At 34.4% G+C, this 15,250-nt stretch overlaps 2 protein-coding genes across 4 annotated transcripts in view; one reads left to right on the forward strand and one right to left on the reverse strand.

The window, feature by feature from the left end:
* The first annotated feature begins 2,856 nt into the window (after positions 1-2,856).
* Positions 2,857-7,420, forward strand: LOC115979766 (flagellar radial spoke protein 5). Its single transcript, XM_031101830.1, is given in 10 exon segments — positions 2,857-2,898; positions 2,900-2,984; positions 4,585-4,669; positions 4,806-4,922; positions 5,781-5,845; positions 5,935-6,023; positions 6,123-6,202; positions 6,522-6,633; positions 6,841-6,960; positions 7,064-7,420. Coding segments are annotated over 10 exon segments (978 nt in total). The 3' UTR covers positions 7,247-7,420.
* Positions 7,421-8,015: 595 nt separating this feature from the next.
* Positions 8,016-15,250, reverse strand: part of LOC115979777 (DNA polymerase epsilon catalytic subunit A-like) — a 29,568-nt gene continuing 22,333 nt past the window's right edge. For all 3 annotated transcript variants that reach the window (XM_031101844.1, XM_031101851.1, XM_031101839.1), the window contains 5 exons: positions 13,325-13,435; positions 13,010-13,180; positions 12,696-12,908; positions 11,288-11,394; positions 8,016-9,355 (listed from right to left, as the gene is read on the reverse strand). In XM_031101844.1, coding sequence (XP_030957704.1) covers positions 8,995-9,355; positions 11,288-11,394; positions 12,696-12,908; positions 13,010-13,180; positions 13,325-13,435 — 963 coding nt within the window. In that variant the 3' untranslated portion in view covers positions 8,016-8,994. The remainder of the gene's footprint in view (positions 9,356-11,287; positions 11,395-12,695; positions 12,909-13,009; positions 13,181-13,324; positions 13,436-15,250) is intronic.

Here is a 15,250-nt window from a genome sequence, read left to right on the forward strand (position 1 = left end):
CCGGACTAAATTGAGTTGCAGCTGGACCGGTCTCAACTCCCTTACTCAGAATATTTGAACCCGGTACCGCAAGAGGCAGCCTAGCCCGATATAACCAAAAAGGCCCACAACACTCATGATTATGCTTTCTTAGATACAAGAGATTGGTTAGAGATCCTTCTTGCTTTCAACACTGTACAACATTAATATAATCTACAAATGTTGCTCCAATCCTAATTTGGCTTAGGGGATAAACCAATTAAGCTCAAATTCAAATTATATTTCTAAGTCTGGCACATTTATAAATTTTGTACCCGTAGTTTTAGAGTTTATTTTTTTCCGCTGATGGACTGAGGTGCTTTGCTCATGAATCATGATGACGCATTCTTAAATACAGGAGATCAGTTAGACATCCTTGCTTTTAACCCTGTACAACTTTAATATAATCGACATATGTTGCTTTATTCCTAGTTTGGCTTGGGGGAGAAACCAATTAAGACTCAATTACAAATTATCTCTAAGTTTGACATGTTTTTATTTCTATCTCTATAGTTTTAATTTTTTTTTTGAATTTCATCCTTCAACTCTCATTTGGTCTTCTGTAACATCCCAGATATGTGGATAGAATTGGATGAATGAGTTGGGCGAACATGGGTTGAGGCGTTGAGCCACACATTGGGTGCTATACAACACAAACATGACTAGTGTTTTTAACGTTAACTTGACTAGTTCTTTTGAAATATAGCACAAATATGACTAGTGTTTTCCTTGGATCATGACAAATGGTATCAGAGGTAATCAAAATATTATCTCCAACCATGGGGGATGGGCAAGATAGATTTTTCACCACAACCCAGACATATTTACTAAAATACCTTTAAATTTTTCATAATTTCAAAATAACTAGTAGATTTTTCCTTTCTTTCATTTCCTTCTTTTTCTATCATATTTCATCTTTCACAAGATATACTCACACAGTCAATGCCCCACCCTCTCTATCATTTTTTTTTTGAGAACTACCCTCTCTATCATTTCATTTGATTGATTGTTTCATACTTTCATATTAGATCTTAAGTTTTTAATTTTGTTAATTAAAGTTTCAAATTTATGAAATTTTTTCAATTTAAGGCCTCTATACATCTCCATTTTTCATTTATAAGATTAAGGGCAATAACATAGCAAATAAAAGTGGGAAATAATTTATTAAACTTTGCATTTCACTTAAGGTAGTTTATAAATTAATTTAGTAGCTACTAAACATGAGAGTAGCAAGAGAAAGCTTTGTTTAAAGAGAGAAATGTTTGCTTAGAAAGAGATAATGATTGCCAAAAAACTAAAATTGAGTACCTAAGTAAAACACAGTTTTATAAACAATTTTTCTTTTTTCTCTACTCCATTAGAACATCAATCTATCTCTAACAAACTCTCTACCTTTCTTTTCTTTTTTTACAAATCTATAGTGTGTGGATCAAAAAAATCTTACGATGAAAATAAGAATATGATCGTCACAATTAATTTGTTAATATGGGCCAAGAACTTTTGCAAAAAAAGAATCTAAAAAGAGTGAGATCCTAAGCAAGAATGGCAATACAATCTTAAAAAGGAAGGAGGTGCAAGCTATATATTCACAATGGGTCCTTGGGCGTGCAGATGGACTTTTGAATACAATTGTTTCTCTCTTGCTCACTTTTTTCCCTTCACACTTTTTACTAAGAATTTATGGATCCCCCTCCTTTTGGGGTTCAAGTCTTATTTACAAGGGTTGAAGTCCCATCCTCACTGTACATCTATAGGGTGGATGAAAGGAAGGAAAGATACTTGTCTAATCTCCTTTTTTTTGCTTCTTTTGAGATGAATGTGGGTGGAAGCATGGATGTGTGACACTATTCCGGTGATCATTCTACATTAAATGCGGCTTGACTAGCAAGTAAAGCACATTTAATGCGGAAATGATCGTTGTGGAGCTTACAAGTTATCTCCCCTAACTTTTCGAATGTTTCCTTTCTCAAATAGACAGCTCTCTAGTCCTCTTCGTATTCTGAGGAGGGTGTTTGGTACTTAACCAAGGATGAAGCAATCCTCAAGACTGAGGTCTTTGTCACCTTCTTGGGGGCCATGGACTGGGCCTACTTGACCCTTCATTATTCTCTTTCTCCCTCGTTTGGTTCCTAAGCCCATGGGCTTATTTCTTTTGTTCAGTCCCCCCAAACACCCCCCCCCCCCTCATATAGTGACTTTGCAAAAATAAATAAATAATAATAAATGATTGAATAAAAATTTAGTTAACTCTTCCTTCTTTAATTGAATAAAATTTGCTAAGTTAACTGAAATTTACTATTTGAAATACTTATAAATTATGTGAAATATAGAAGAAAAAATTTTTTCTCCAAATTTTGATGAAAAACTAAACATAGAGATGTTGGAGTGATCTTGGTGATAGCAATTAGGACTTCAAATTAAAACGGTTTCATTAATTTGAGATTTTAATTTATAAAAATAAATATATAAATAAAAACTCTCATATTTGATATTTCCATGCATGAAAAGATAATGTAAGGGTATAAGTGTCTTTGCAGCAACTCCCAAAAAAAAAAAAAAAAAAAAACACAACGTATATATCAAACGCGCCAAATCCAAACGGCAATGAGTTTTATCCCCAACTCCTCACCACACAAACACAATACTCCACGCAACAGTGGAAATGGCAATGGCAATGGCAATGGCAGCCACTGTAAAACCTGTCTTTGCCAATCTCTCTCATATCAAATACACCACCACCACCACTACTCGGCCCCGAGCGAGCGTGAAGTGCTGCGCCGTGCGAACAGAGGAGACTCAGCGAGTCACGCTCGCCAACGGGAACGATTCCCTCGACATATGCCGAGTCCTCAACGGAATGTGGCAGACCAGTGGGGGATGGGGCCGAATCGATCGAGACGATGCCGTTGAGGCTATGCTTCGCTACGCCGACTCCGGCCTCTCCACCTTCGACATGGCCGATCACTGTGAGCACTACTCAAAACCCTAACTCTCTCTTTCTTTCTTTCTTTGTACGTGGCAGGTACTATTGAGCTGTGTAAAACTTTTTCTGACTTTTTATTCGATTTTAAATAAACCACGTTGCCTTTTGCTTGTCACCTGTTCAGCTTTGTTGAACTTTGAACCCTCTATTCCTATTTAATTACGTTTTTGTACCTTTTTAGTTTTGTTTGTTGAAATAATATTTCTTTTCTTTTCTTTTCTTTTCTCTTCTCAAAATGCCCAAAATGTTAATTTATTTATTATGAAAATAAATTTAAAAATTAGATAGATTTGTTATGGGAAAAACTTAGTTTAGGAAATATTTTTAGATTTTTTTGACAAATTTTTATATTTCTTATAAATTTGATATTAAAACTTTTATTTATTAACAAATTTGATACACATTTTGTAAGAACTCGGGTTGAACGGGTTACAAAGAATTCATGGGGTCTAATTGGGTTTTAACAGGTTTTTATGCACGGACTCAAACCCGTCTAAGTATCAAGGATTTGGCCCAACTAGCTCAGTCGGTTCAGGTTTAATAACTATGTGAGATATATTATTTATTTATATTTTTTTAAAAAGGAAAAAGACAGGGGTTATATGCAAAATTGGTACAAACTTTGGGACCATTGCAAAATTGATAACATTTGTAGAAAGTAAAGGCGCAGAGACAGTAGGAGATAAGGACAAAAATTAGTTGTACATGGTATGTGTTTAAAGCATATATACTAGAAAAGCAGAGACCTTCACAACCTGCTTCTATCTTATTTTGAAATGGCAGAGTTGTTGCACCATTCCTTGAGCAAGTTCACTTTCACGTTCAACTCAACAATAACAAAAACCAAAAGAGACAGTACTAGACCACGAAAACTGAATTTGGGACCAATAAGGTGTGTGTTAAGTGAAGAGAATCGAAGAACTGTAGTCAAGAATGGGAAGGATTCATTGGATATCTGCAGGGTCGTGAATGGGATGTGGCAGACGAGCGGTGGCTGGGGTAGAATTGATCAGGACAATGCAACTGATGCTATGCTTAAATATGCTGATGCTGGACTCACCACTTTTGATATGGCTGATATATGTATACTACTAATGCTACTTCTAACTGTTTTTATTATGCAGAGGGACTTCTGTTTGGCCAATTTTATGGAATGTCTAAAACTTTGAATGATGTCTTAGATTAGATAGTTAATAATGCTTTGTAGTTCTTGGATTGTCTTTTATGTTTTTTGATAATTAGATAGTTAGGGGTAGGGGATTTGAACCCTCAATGTCTCTGTTAGAAACACTAGAAGGTGCCAATTGAATTACAACACATTATAGTGTTCGTTTGGATGTAGCTTTTAACTGAAAGCTTATTTGATTATTGTCGAAAGTTGATTTAAGTATAGTTAATACTTTAAAAAAGTGAGTTTTTAAAAAATTGTACGTAAACAAATAAACTAAAAAGTTAAAAAGAAAAATCTGTTGGCAAACACACACATAATGTATGGATTCATGACAATTAGTCAACTGGTTTTGGATTTAAGTTCGGGAAATATGGGTTGTTTTCTTATTGTTTTGACTGTTATGATGTTGTAGATGGGCCTGCAGAAGATCTTTATGGTATCTTCATCAATAGAGTTCGTCGAGAGCGCCCACCCGAATTCTTGGAGAAGATAAGAGGGTGAGTGCCTCCTACTTATTATACTAATCCAGTTTGCATCTTTTTGGTTGAATAGAAAGAAACTAAAACCTTTTTGTTGGACAATATAGAAAGGGAACCCTTACAGTATGTTTGCCTCTTCTGTTATGTGATGCAGTCTTACTAAATGGGTGCCTCCACCTGTTAAGATGACAAGTAGCTATGTCCGGGAGAGTATTAATGTTTCTCGGAAGAGAATGGATGTGGCTTCCTTGGATATGCTTCAGTTTCATTGGTATAAATTTTTTCTTTTCCTACTCAGCTAACCTAGTGTGATAATTGATGATATGGCTGCATAATTTTTAGTGATGTGAATACCTATTATTTTAGTGCTTGGTAGGTAATCCAATATACAATAAATGATCATGCTATATTTGGATAGGGAGCTAGAAATTCAATGAAATTTTTTGTTTGATCTGGATCCATTATTCAGCCAAAAAAGAAAGAGAGAGAGGAAAAAGGCTCCGTTTGTCAAAAAAATTGTATGTGGAATAGATTATATGCTAGGGTTGACGTTTGATGCTAGTATTGATGTTTGTTGAGGCAAGCAAGGTTGTCAGGGTGGGTAACTTTTACATATAACAGAGTATTCCAGTCTGCATCAAACCAGATACTAGCAGGATTTTTTTGGAACCATTTTCTGGATGTACTTTTCCATAGAAGTTGGTTTGACTGTAATTATATTGGAAACTTATGTCATTTAACCCTGCGTAAGTATTGGTTCAGAGTTCAGACTGTTCAGTTCATAAGACAAAAGGTTTGACAAATAATGCATTGTCAGACTCTTGTAACTTGTGTAACAAGGAAACTCCAATATAAATAATTACCATGTGGTCAGAGTATACAAGCATGTCCAAATAAATTCTATTTTCACTATCTTTTATCTTTCTTGCTACTATCCCATACATTATAGTTTTTGTACATTGTACTACTTTATTACCTCAAAAATACAATTAATGTTCCTTACAATTGATGTTCCTTGTATTAGGTCCAACTTATCCAAACTAATAGACAATAAATAGAGTATTAAACTAATATTTGTTTAAGATTGTTATTCTCTGATGGCATTTTTCTCAATTTCTACTTGAAATAGGTGGGATTACTCAAATACTGGTTACCTTGATGCACTAAAACACCTTACAGATCTGAAAGAAGAAGGTTAGTATCATTTTTCTCATTAAGATACGTTTAATATCTCAGATTGCATTTCTCGATTTGATCAGATCATTTCAGCAAGTGGATTGCAGGTAAAATCAAGACTGTTGCCTTAACAAATTTCGATACAGAAAGATTGCAAATAATCCTAGAAAACAAGATTCCCATTGTGAGCAATCAGGTATATGCTAGATACAATTGTATGCTTTTACTTCTAAATATTTTAATGTTCTCCCTTACATCATATATTCTGTTGTAATAATAAGTATGGTTAATGTAGGTGCAACATTCAATTGTTGATATGCGTCCTCAACAGAAAATGGCGGAGCTTTGTCAGCTTACAGGAGTCAAACTTATAACGTATTTCTCTCTCTCTCTCTCCCAAAATAGACATGCACACAGTTATATTGTCTATCAAGCATTACCCTCTACTATAGGATGTAATCAGTAATATAGCATGAGTCTTTTTTTCTGAAAAAACAACAAAAGTTTGGCTCTTCCTGCATTTTTTTGCTCATTAATTGGCCAATAATTCCTTGTTAGTGTGATAATCTAAATTTAGTCTTGGAGGGAATGACCACCTTCAATGTTCATTTTGGTAAAACATTTTATAGTCTCTGGCAGACAACTAAGCATTCTTTTGCATTTCTCTTTTTTAAGATAAAAAATTCTGATGCAGGTATGGAACAGTAATGGGTGGTTTGTTATCTGAGAAGTTCCTTGACACCAACTTGTCCATTCCTTTTGCTGGCCCTTCATTAAACACACCCTCCCTCCAAAAGTATAAAAGGGTATGATGTTCTTGAACAGAAATATCCTGTCAATAGTGATTTTGGAATTTATTTTTTTGGATGAATAATGGTGATCTGGAAATTTGTAATACTATTCGGGGAGTGGGAGTCTTTTTTTGTTGGGGTTTGTGTGTGTGGTTTTAAGGGGAATTTGAAATGTTATGCATGATGTTGAATCGTTGATAGAAAGTTTACAATATATTGCAGATGGTTGATGCCTGGGGAGGATGGAGCCAGTTCCAAGTACTGCTTCAAACACTTAAAAAAGTAGCTTCTAAACATGGGGTCTCAATCCCAACTGTTGCCGTGAAATATATACTAGATCAGGTAAAATCGATTCTCCCACTTTATTATAAGCTTGAATCTATTTGACTTTCGATAAGCCACATTGTGAAGTCACCTTTGATTAGTTTGATTTGCAAAACTGCAGCCAGCAGTGGCGGGATCGATGATAGGTGTTAGACTTGGGCTGTCAGACCATATTCAGGAGTCAAATGCTGTCTTTTCTCTCGTTCTTGACAATGATGATGTAAACAGCATACAAGAAATCTCGAAAAAAGGGAAAGATCTTCTTAGAGTGATTGGTGATTGTGGAGATGAATATAGGCGTTGAGACTTAGAATCGCTTGTCCTCGTGAGCTTTTTTTTTTCTTAAGAAATGATCCTACAAATACTTGAACCCCCTTCTACCTTTTCCGTTTGGCTCTCAAAAATAATAATAATAATAATAACAGTATAATGTATGAGCTTCGAAGTTATTGAGTAGAACATGGGCGTATAAAGAGTATCTCTGAGGCAAAAATTTAATAGTATTCATATTATACATAAATCATGTCTTAACTCAAGAACACAATTTTAGTTCTACATATCAATTTAGATATCTCTTAAGGCAAAATAATCATAGAATTCATGTTATGTAGAAATCATGTCTTAAGAACACTATTTTAGTTCTACATATCAATTTGGATATTAGACATCCAAACCTTTGGATATCTTTAAAGCAAAAATTCAATAGTATTCATGTTATACATAAATCATGTCTTAGAAACACTACTTAAATTCTACATATTAATTTGGATGACAAACATCAAAAATTTAAGGTTTGGATATCTCTAAGGTAAAAATTCAATAATCAAATCAAAGCTTGAGTGACACTTAGATTAAATTAACAGCCAAGATTAGAAGTATGCCGGGTGCAATACCCCAACTGAGGTAAGAACTAAGAAAGCTTGAGTGACACTTGGCCTCTGGCAAGAAACAAGTGGATCAACATCAACCTTGTACCTTTAAAGGACAGAACTAAGCAATTAAAACAACCAAATCAAATATTGTATAATAAGAACAATTTTTCTTTTTCCTTATGAGAAGATATCAGAACTTGAACTCTTTAATATTCACAAGTGGTAACCTCGGGTTACAGGAACCGCACATGCTTAAATGTTAGGCAAATGCTCAAAATTCAAAAAGCTTAAAACCCTGAAAGCCATCAAGAACTCAAGTCTCATTGGAGGTTTCCTAGCTACTTTTTCTCCTGATCTTCTGCAATCCTTTTGGTCCACCTGGTGAGCCACCAAAGAAACATCTCTTCCGTTGTGATTTTCAGTTATTCTCTCCGTTGCGGGTCTTCTGCACTCTTCGTCACCTCTAGGTCATGATATCCACATGCAATGACTGATGTATCTGTAAAACTAAAAGGGACTTGTTATTATAGGGGCAAATGATACATGAGCCCTTTTCATTGGATACCGTTAAGCATCAAGTTTGCCTAAACTATCATTAAAGCCAGTATCCATTGCAAACCATTTAAAGACAGCTTCATCCAAAGTGTGCACCTCAAATCATTTGCTTTTGTCAAAGCCTCAACTCAACTCAACTTGGTAGTCAGGGATTGTACACTGAATACAAATTATATTTCATTGATTGAATGAATCATTTCAAAGTTATATACAAGTTTCTGATATAACACATTATACACAATCTACAAATAAAAGAAAAAAAAAATTGTAATACATCGTTTAACCAAAGATCTTGTGCCAACCCCAATCCCCCCCACCCCCGGAAAAGTGGGGACAGAAAATTTAAGTCATGAGTTTTACTAAAGCGAAAAAGAGAGATGGGGACCAATCCATGGAAGACCCTGCCTAGCATAACTATAGCAACATCTACCCATTGAGGAACCAATACCTGAGCCTATGTCATGAGTAGCAATACAATTTCCTAACCTCATTTATTTTTCCCTTCAACTACAATAGCTTCAACCCTAACATTATAATTTAAGCTCACCAATTTCAGGCATCTTTTAATAACTGCCCACATTGGTCACTCATCCAATTGAATTTATAGGAGACTATAGGTTAATAGTCATCGAAGTTCTAAAATCCATGAGGTACACTCCTGGAGAAGTTGAAATTTCTGATGAATAGCTATCTTCAAGAAAATCTGCATCTTACTCCGGAATTCAGTCAAATCTTCCTTGCACTTAAATGGGCCTGCACAAGCACATTGCTCAGCTAAATGTGCAGCCTTCACCTGATTGCACCTAAGACACACCAGGTCCTGCAAGTGGTAGAGACGTTCTCTCTGCCGTACAATTTGAAGAAGAGCGTTCTCCATGACCTCACGATCGTAAGGTTGGCCACATTGTGGCACAGCACAGCGCCACTCCTGAGCCAGTAGAGCTGTGTCACGGCATAAGTCCAGCTCTCTGCAGTCATTGCAGTAGCTGTCCAGAAAAATGAATGTTTATCAGTGATCGGTTTGAACTTTGGAAAAGGTTAAACATGATAGTTGGATCCAACAAGTTCAATGAGAATGAAAAGAAAGAAAGATTAAATTATTACTTTTTTAGTGTATCAATCAAGGATCAAGCATCTAAGAGCATAAATTAAACAAGCTACCAGATATATTTAACATAATACATGAAATCCAGCCTTCCACAGCCCCCCCTGTCACGATACAGACTCTGGTTTCACTATGACAAATTGTACTGTCATGACTTTCGTATAGAATGGCTCCTTTTCCTATATATTGATTAAATTAACTTTCGAATTTGATTTTATGCAAGGCTCATTAAAGGATACCATAACAAACTTTACACTCTTTTTGTGATAATTGCTTTCACTAGGGTACTAGCTTGTACCAATACACAAGTACTAGCATCTAGAGCATATCTTACATGCCTTCCAGTAGCAACGCAATAGTACACTTGAGTGAGTTGTGATGTTTAACGGTTTTCCAGATTTGGGCCTTCAGAATTCACTATATATTGCAAATCATTTCAGCCAACCTTATTTCCTACTTTGGTTTGTCAGACAAATATTCACAATGTCATTCAGAAAGAAATTCAAGAGGTGAAGCCAGACCTGGGAAACTTAGTCATCACAATTCTTATGTCCATTTATGTTAGTCTAGCTACACATCACACCCATAAGTTGGCTATCCTTTTGTGTAAAGTTCGTCCTTTCAATTATCCAAATCAAATATATCATTTGGGGAGAAATTTGATCCCCAAAATCAATGCAAAATATGGTCCTGTTCATTTGATACTACTCATAAGATTAAATTGCAAATGTAGCAACATTGAGGTAAATGAGCAAGTTGATGTATCATAGTAACCTGAGAGTAATGCAGTCTAACTGAATCTAGCAAACAGAGATCCACCTTCAATGTTTTAGACATAAAATCATCAAATAATTTATGATTTCTGATTTTCACTCTAAACCTATTTATGGTCGTAATAATTGACAAATGTTCTTACCAAGAGCCTTGCAACTCAACTAGCATCTCCTGCTGTTTCCAACAAAGATGCCCCCCCCCCCCCCTTCCCCACTCCCATACTATCAAATATATCCCAAAAAAACATTGACCAATGTTCTTTATCTTAATGAATTGAATTGTTTTAACCAAGAGAAAGAGAGAGAGAGTATAGATAACCTAAGAGCAACACCAAGCAAGGGAGAACAAACCTAGTAGTCAGCACCTAGAGTAATTGGAATTAACACTGGACTGTTGGAAAAATTCCAGAGAGATTTTATAAATCAATCAAACATGTATCCATAGGAATAAAATAGCAAGCTTATGTAGACTGCTAGGACTAAACCCTAATTCTAGTTGACTTAGGGAAAGGCAGTTATTCAATTACAAAACTAACCTCAACTCTAGAAAATTAAATAAAAATTACTAGTAACCGAATTAACTAATAAGACTAAACATAAAATACAATTGACTTTCAAAAACAAAACAAAAATTTCTGTGCTTCTAGCATCAACCACTTCTTGTCAAAGTCACTTGTACTCAACTTAGAAGCACTTAAATGTTAGCTTTGCATTTTTTTTATTCACATTAAAGAGATGGTGTGTAAGGTCATTATGGTCATGATAACAGGCCTGTTTGGCCAATTAGCTTTATCTTAAATCTAAAAACAAGGTGGAGGGTGTAGTTGCAAGATCAAAACCCACCGGGTGTATGTGCTATTACCAACTTTATTTGTATATCATTTGGACAGGCATTGTATGCTTTCTTTTATTTATGGACATGTTCCCTTTTTCATATACTTTTCCAATCACTAATTATCTCCTATCAACTCCCAGTAGTACAACTTGAAGGAAAAATAAAGCACTGGATTTTTTGGGAACCTCTTAAGAAAATCTCTTACCTGCAAATGACATTTGATAAATTGAAGGATGGGCAAGGATCATGAAACTCAGCTTCTGGAGCAAACTCCCTCACACGCACAAATTTTAAAAGATTCTTTCTCATCACCTGTGGAATATGGGCACATGAACAAGATATCACTTTACTGACCAAGGAAACCCATAAGGAAAAGCATTTCAACCTGTACCAATTGTCAGAAGAGTTGAGCTTTTGAAGATGAGTAAGTGTGGAAGAGTTCAGTTGCATATAATACACAGTTTAAACCATAAACCAGCGAAATATTAAGGTTGCATGAGAAAAGAAAATTCCAATTATTCCAACCTCAAATGTATATCTGCATATTTCTTTTGTTGATAGGTATATGTACATATGCATATTGATGCATCAATAACCTGATTCATATTCCTCAATTTTCAATATCTAGAGCCCTATCATTCAATTGTCAACCAGTCAGCCAGCAGAAGCAAGCATGCAAATTGTTATTATAATAATTATAATATGATGCAGAATCAGGAATTGCATTGGGTAGATGACAAATGGCTAAGTTAAAATTAATGTTCCATGGCATGTGGTCATGACCATTAGTTCATCTGTGTAACATTTTAATTTATATATCTTAGATGTATCACAATGATGAAATCACAAAATAGGCTCTGTGATCAAACTCTTGAAAATACATCAAATTTTAATGCTAAAGTTTATGCATTATTTGTTAAAAATCTCAGGTGAGAACAACCTTGTTAGAACCAGAATTCCAGATAAGATATTAGGGTCTTCAAAAGTGACTTGAAAATCATATGATTCTACAATATTGAAATAGAAAACTAAATCAAATTTGATAATCTAATATTGTAAAATCTTAAAATAATTGAAAACCCTAAGCAAAAAAGATAAAATGAGCAAAAAAATAAAATAAAAGGAATATATGAAGTAAAAAACTATGAGGTTACACCAAAACTTATACCATTTAACAATTACTCCTAGAAAGTAGAGAGCATTCCAATGGGAAAAGGGTAAAAAGAATAGAGAACTAGTAAAACCCACAAATCACTACATCAAACATCTATTTATTGGGTTTCTTTGCAAATGTTTATATTAAGCATACTAGACAAACATTCCCTTGTATTATATCATACAAAGTAAAAATATTGCGTCTACATATTATGGGTCTGATTGGGATTCGCTTATTTTGCTAAAACTGAAAACTTTTTGCTGAAAGTACTGTAGATAAAAGTAAAAGTTAGCTGAAATAGTACAGTGGAACCCATAAATAATATTAAAAAGTACAGTAGGATCCATGAATAGTACTAAAAATAAGCTGAATAGTAAAATAAGTTAGTAAAAATAATCTTTGCCAAACAGACACTATATACATAATATAATGCCTGAATCAATAGAAAAAGTATTACCAGAACATCATGTTGAACATTTTGGTCTAGGGCCAGAACAGCACAGACATGCTTAATGAACTCAAGCGCAGCATCCCCTTTGTGGGTTTTATCAGCAAATTGTGGGAGCCCAGAAGATATGTTTTGGTCATTTTCAGTTTTGCTCATCCCCTTCATATGAAGAATGGTATCACGAACAATACCCAAAAGTTTGTCTGTGAAGTAAGAGCTGATCTGTAGAATATTAATAAAAATACATAAATCCAATTAGTATTTACCCACATTGAGGAATCAAAAGTCATACAACCTTTGGTCACAAGCATTCTTATTCATACCTGCCCTTTTAGATATTCTGTCATATGTGACTCAAAATTCTCAGCACCTGCAACAGTCACTGACGGAGTAGACAAGTTGCCATCCTGCAAAGAGGCTCTAATTGCAGCTTGCTTTTGTGCATAACTCCAGGGAATATACATAAACTGAGAGACGATAAAAACAAAATGATCCTGCAGGAAGAACACAAAATGACTGAACCAGTCAGTCTGGGAAGTATATGAATGCACTAAAAATAGAAATTTTGTTTGATACTTATATTGATATTCCCCTAGCTGCCTTTCACTGTACAGTAAAAACATCACTGGGAAGCTTACCTGAATTTTCTTGGGTAAGTATTCAGCAATATTCCAGCTTGACACAATATCCACTTGAGATTCATCAGGTACAATATCATCAGCTTTGGCCGGAATTCCACCATAGTTATACTATCATTAAAAGTTAAAGCAACCACAAATCAAATGGAGTCTAGTTTGCTAATGAATATGATTCTAGTTTGCTAATGAATATGATTAAGGTAATAAAGAAGAAAAAGAATAAACTTTTTTTATAAGTAAATATTTCATTAGATAAACACAAAGGGGTACAACCCATGTACACGGGAAGTATCAACATTTAACTTAGAAATTACAACCGTCAAGAATTTTAATTAAACTTGCAAAGGAGAATAGACTTGAAGCATCCATCCACTCAAATAAATATTTGAGGAATAAAATTTTTAGGTATAAGACAAAACTTTCATTTATGTATATTCCCTCGGTACGAATAAGAATGTAGAATATTTGAGTTTTTCCCTTGGTATATGCATTTTGCAAATGATATAGTTTTAGTGGATAACATGGAATCAAAATCGTTTTAAAGATTTAGAGGGATAGTTTAGAATGTAAATGCTTTAGATTAAGTAGGACTAAAAACAGAGTACATGGAGGGTACATTTACATGTTTGATTAAAATGAAGGACATAAGGGAAGAGAAAGGACTTATCATCCTTTGGTTGGAAGGAAAGAGAGGAGAGAAAGGAAGTGTCGAGACAAATTGTTTATACGGATCCACCAATATTTTATTTTTTTTACTTTCCCTCCAAATCCATAAAATTACTCTTATACCCTTAAAGAATTTTGATTTTTTGTGAAATCACCTTTATAGCCTCATAATTAATTATGAATTTATAATTTACAAGCCCAATTATAAAATAAAGTTTAATTATTATTTTTTTATTCCTTCTCTCTCCTTTCTCTTCCCCTCTTCATCTAAACACACATAAAAGAAATATTTTCTTTCCCCTTTCTTTTTTCCTTTCCCTCCTTTTTTCTTTTCTCTTCTCTTCCCTCCCTTTCCGCCCAAACAAACATAGCCTTAGTGAAACAAAGATGCAAGCCTTATAAAATTGGATGGTCATGAGATATCAGAGATTGTGTCCTTTCTTTATCTTGGATAAAAAAATTCATAAGGATGAAGAGATCAAAGAGGATGTGAATCACAACATAGAGCAAGGTGAATGAAATGGAGATTGGAAAAACACATCAGGAATAATGTGTGATTGTAGAATACCTCAAGTTAAAGTGAAAGTTTTATAAGACTGTTATAGGACCAGCTATTTTATATAGTATTGAATGATGAGCTACTAAGAAGTAACATGTTAATAAAATGAGTAAAGTTGAAATGAGAATGTTAAGATGAATACGTAGAAAACAAGAAAAGACGTGATACAAAATGAAGAAATCCATTTAAAGAGATGGCTTCTATTGATCAGAAAATGAGGGAAAGTCATTTGAAATGGTTTGATCAAGGGCAAAGAAGAGTTATTAATGCACTAGTGAGAAAAAGTCAACTGATTCAAGTTGGGGGATCAAAAGCATAGAAGAAGTAACAAAACGGACATGATTATTAAGGATGTGACAGAAACTATGAAGTTGGATAAGATATATTAGCAGACAAGAAAACATTTGGCCGACCCAGATTAGTTTGTTGAGGATCCATCACGGATCCCAAAGTGTTGGGACAAAAGTCTTTGTTGTTGTTAGATGACACATTTTTCTTTTTCATTTTTCATATTCTTATCGTCTTGTAATTTTATCATGTGGATTACTTGATTTTCTACCAAAAGATCAAAAAAGTGACTATTTATAATTAAGATGTTTACTCCAGCACAAGGATCTTCAAATTTTAGTCTAGAAACTGACACAAGACTGACCCGTCACCAAACAGATAAGAGGCATCAAAGCATGACTTACTTGAATGCT

The sequence above is a fragment of the Quercus lobata genome, chromosome 1 (assembly GCF_001633185.2).
Source record: "Quercus lobata isolate SW786 chromosome 1, ValleyOak3.0 Primary Assembly, whole genome shotgun sequence".
NCBI lineage: Eukaryota > Viridiplantae > Streptophyta > Magnoliopsida > Fagales > Fagaceae > Quercus > Quercus lobata.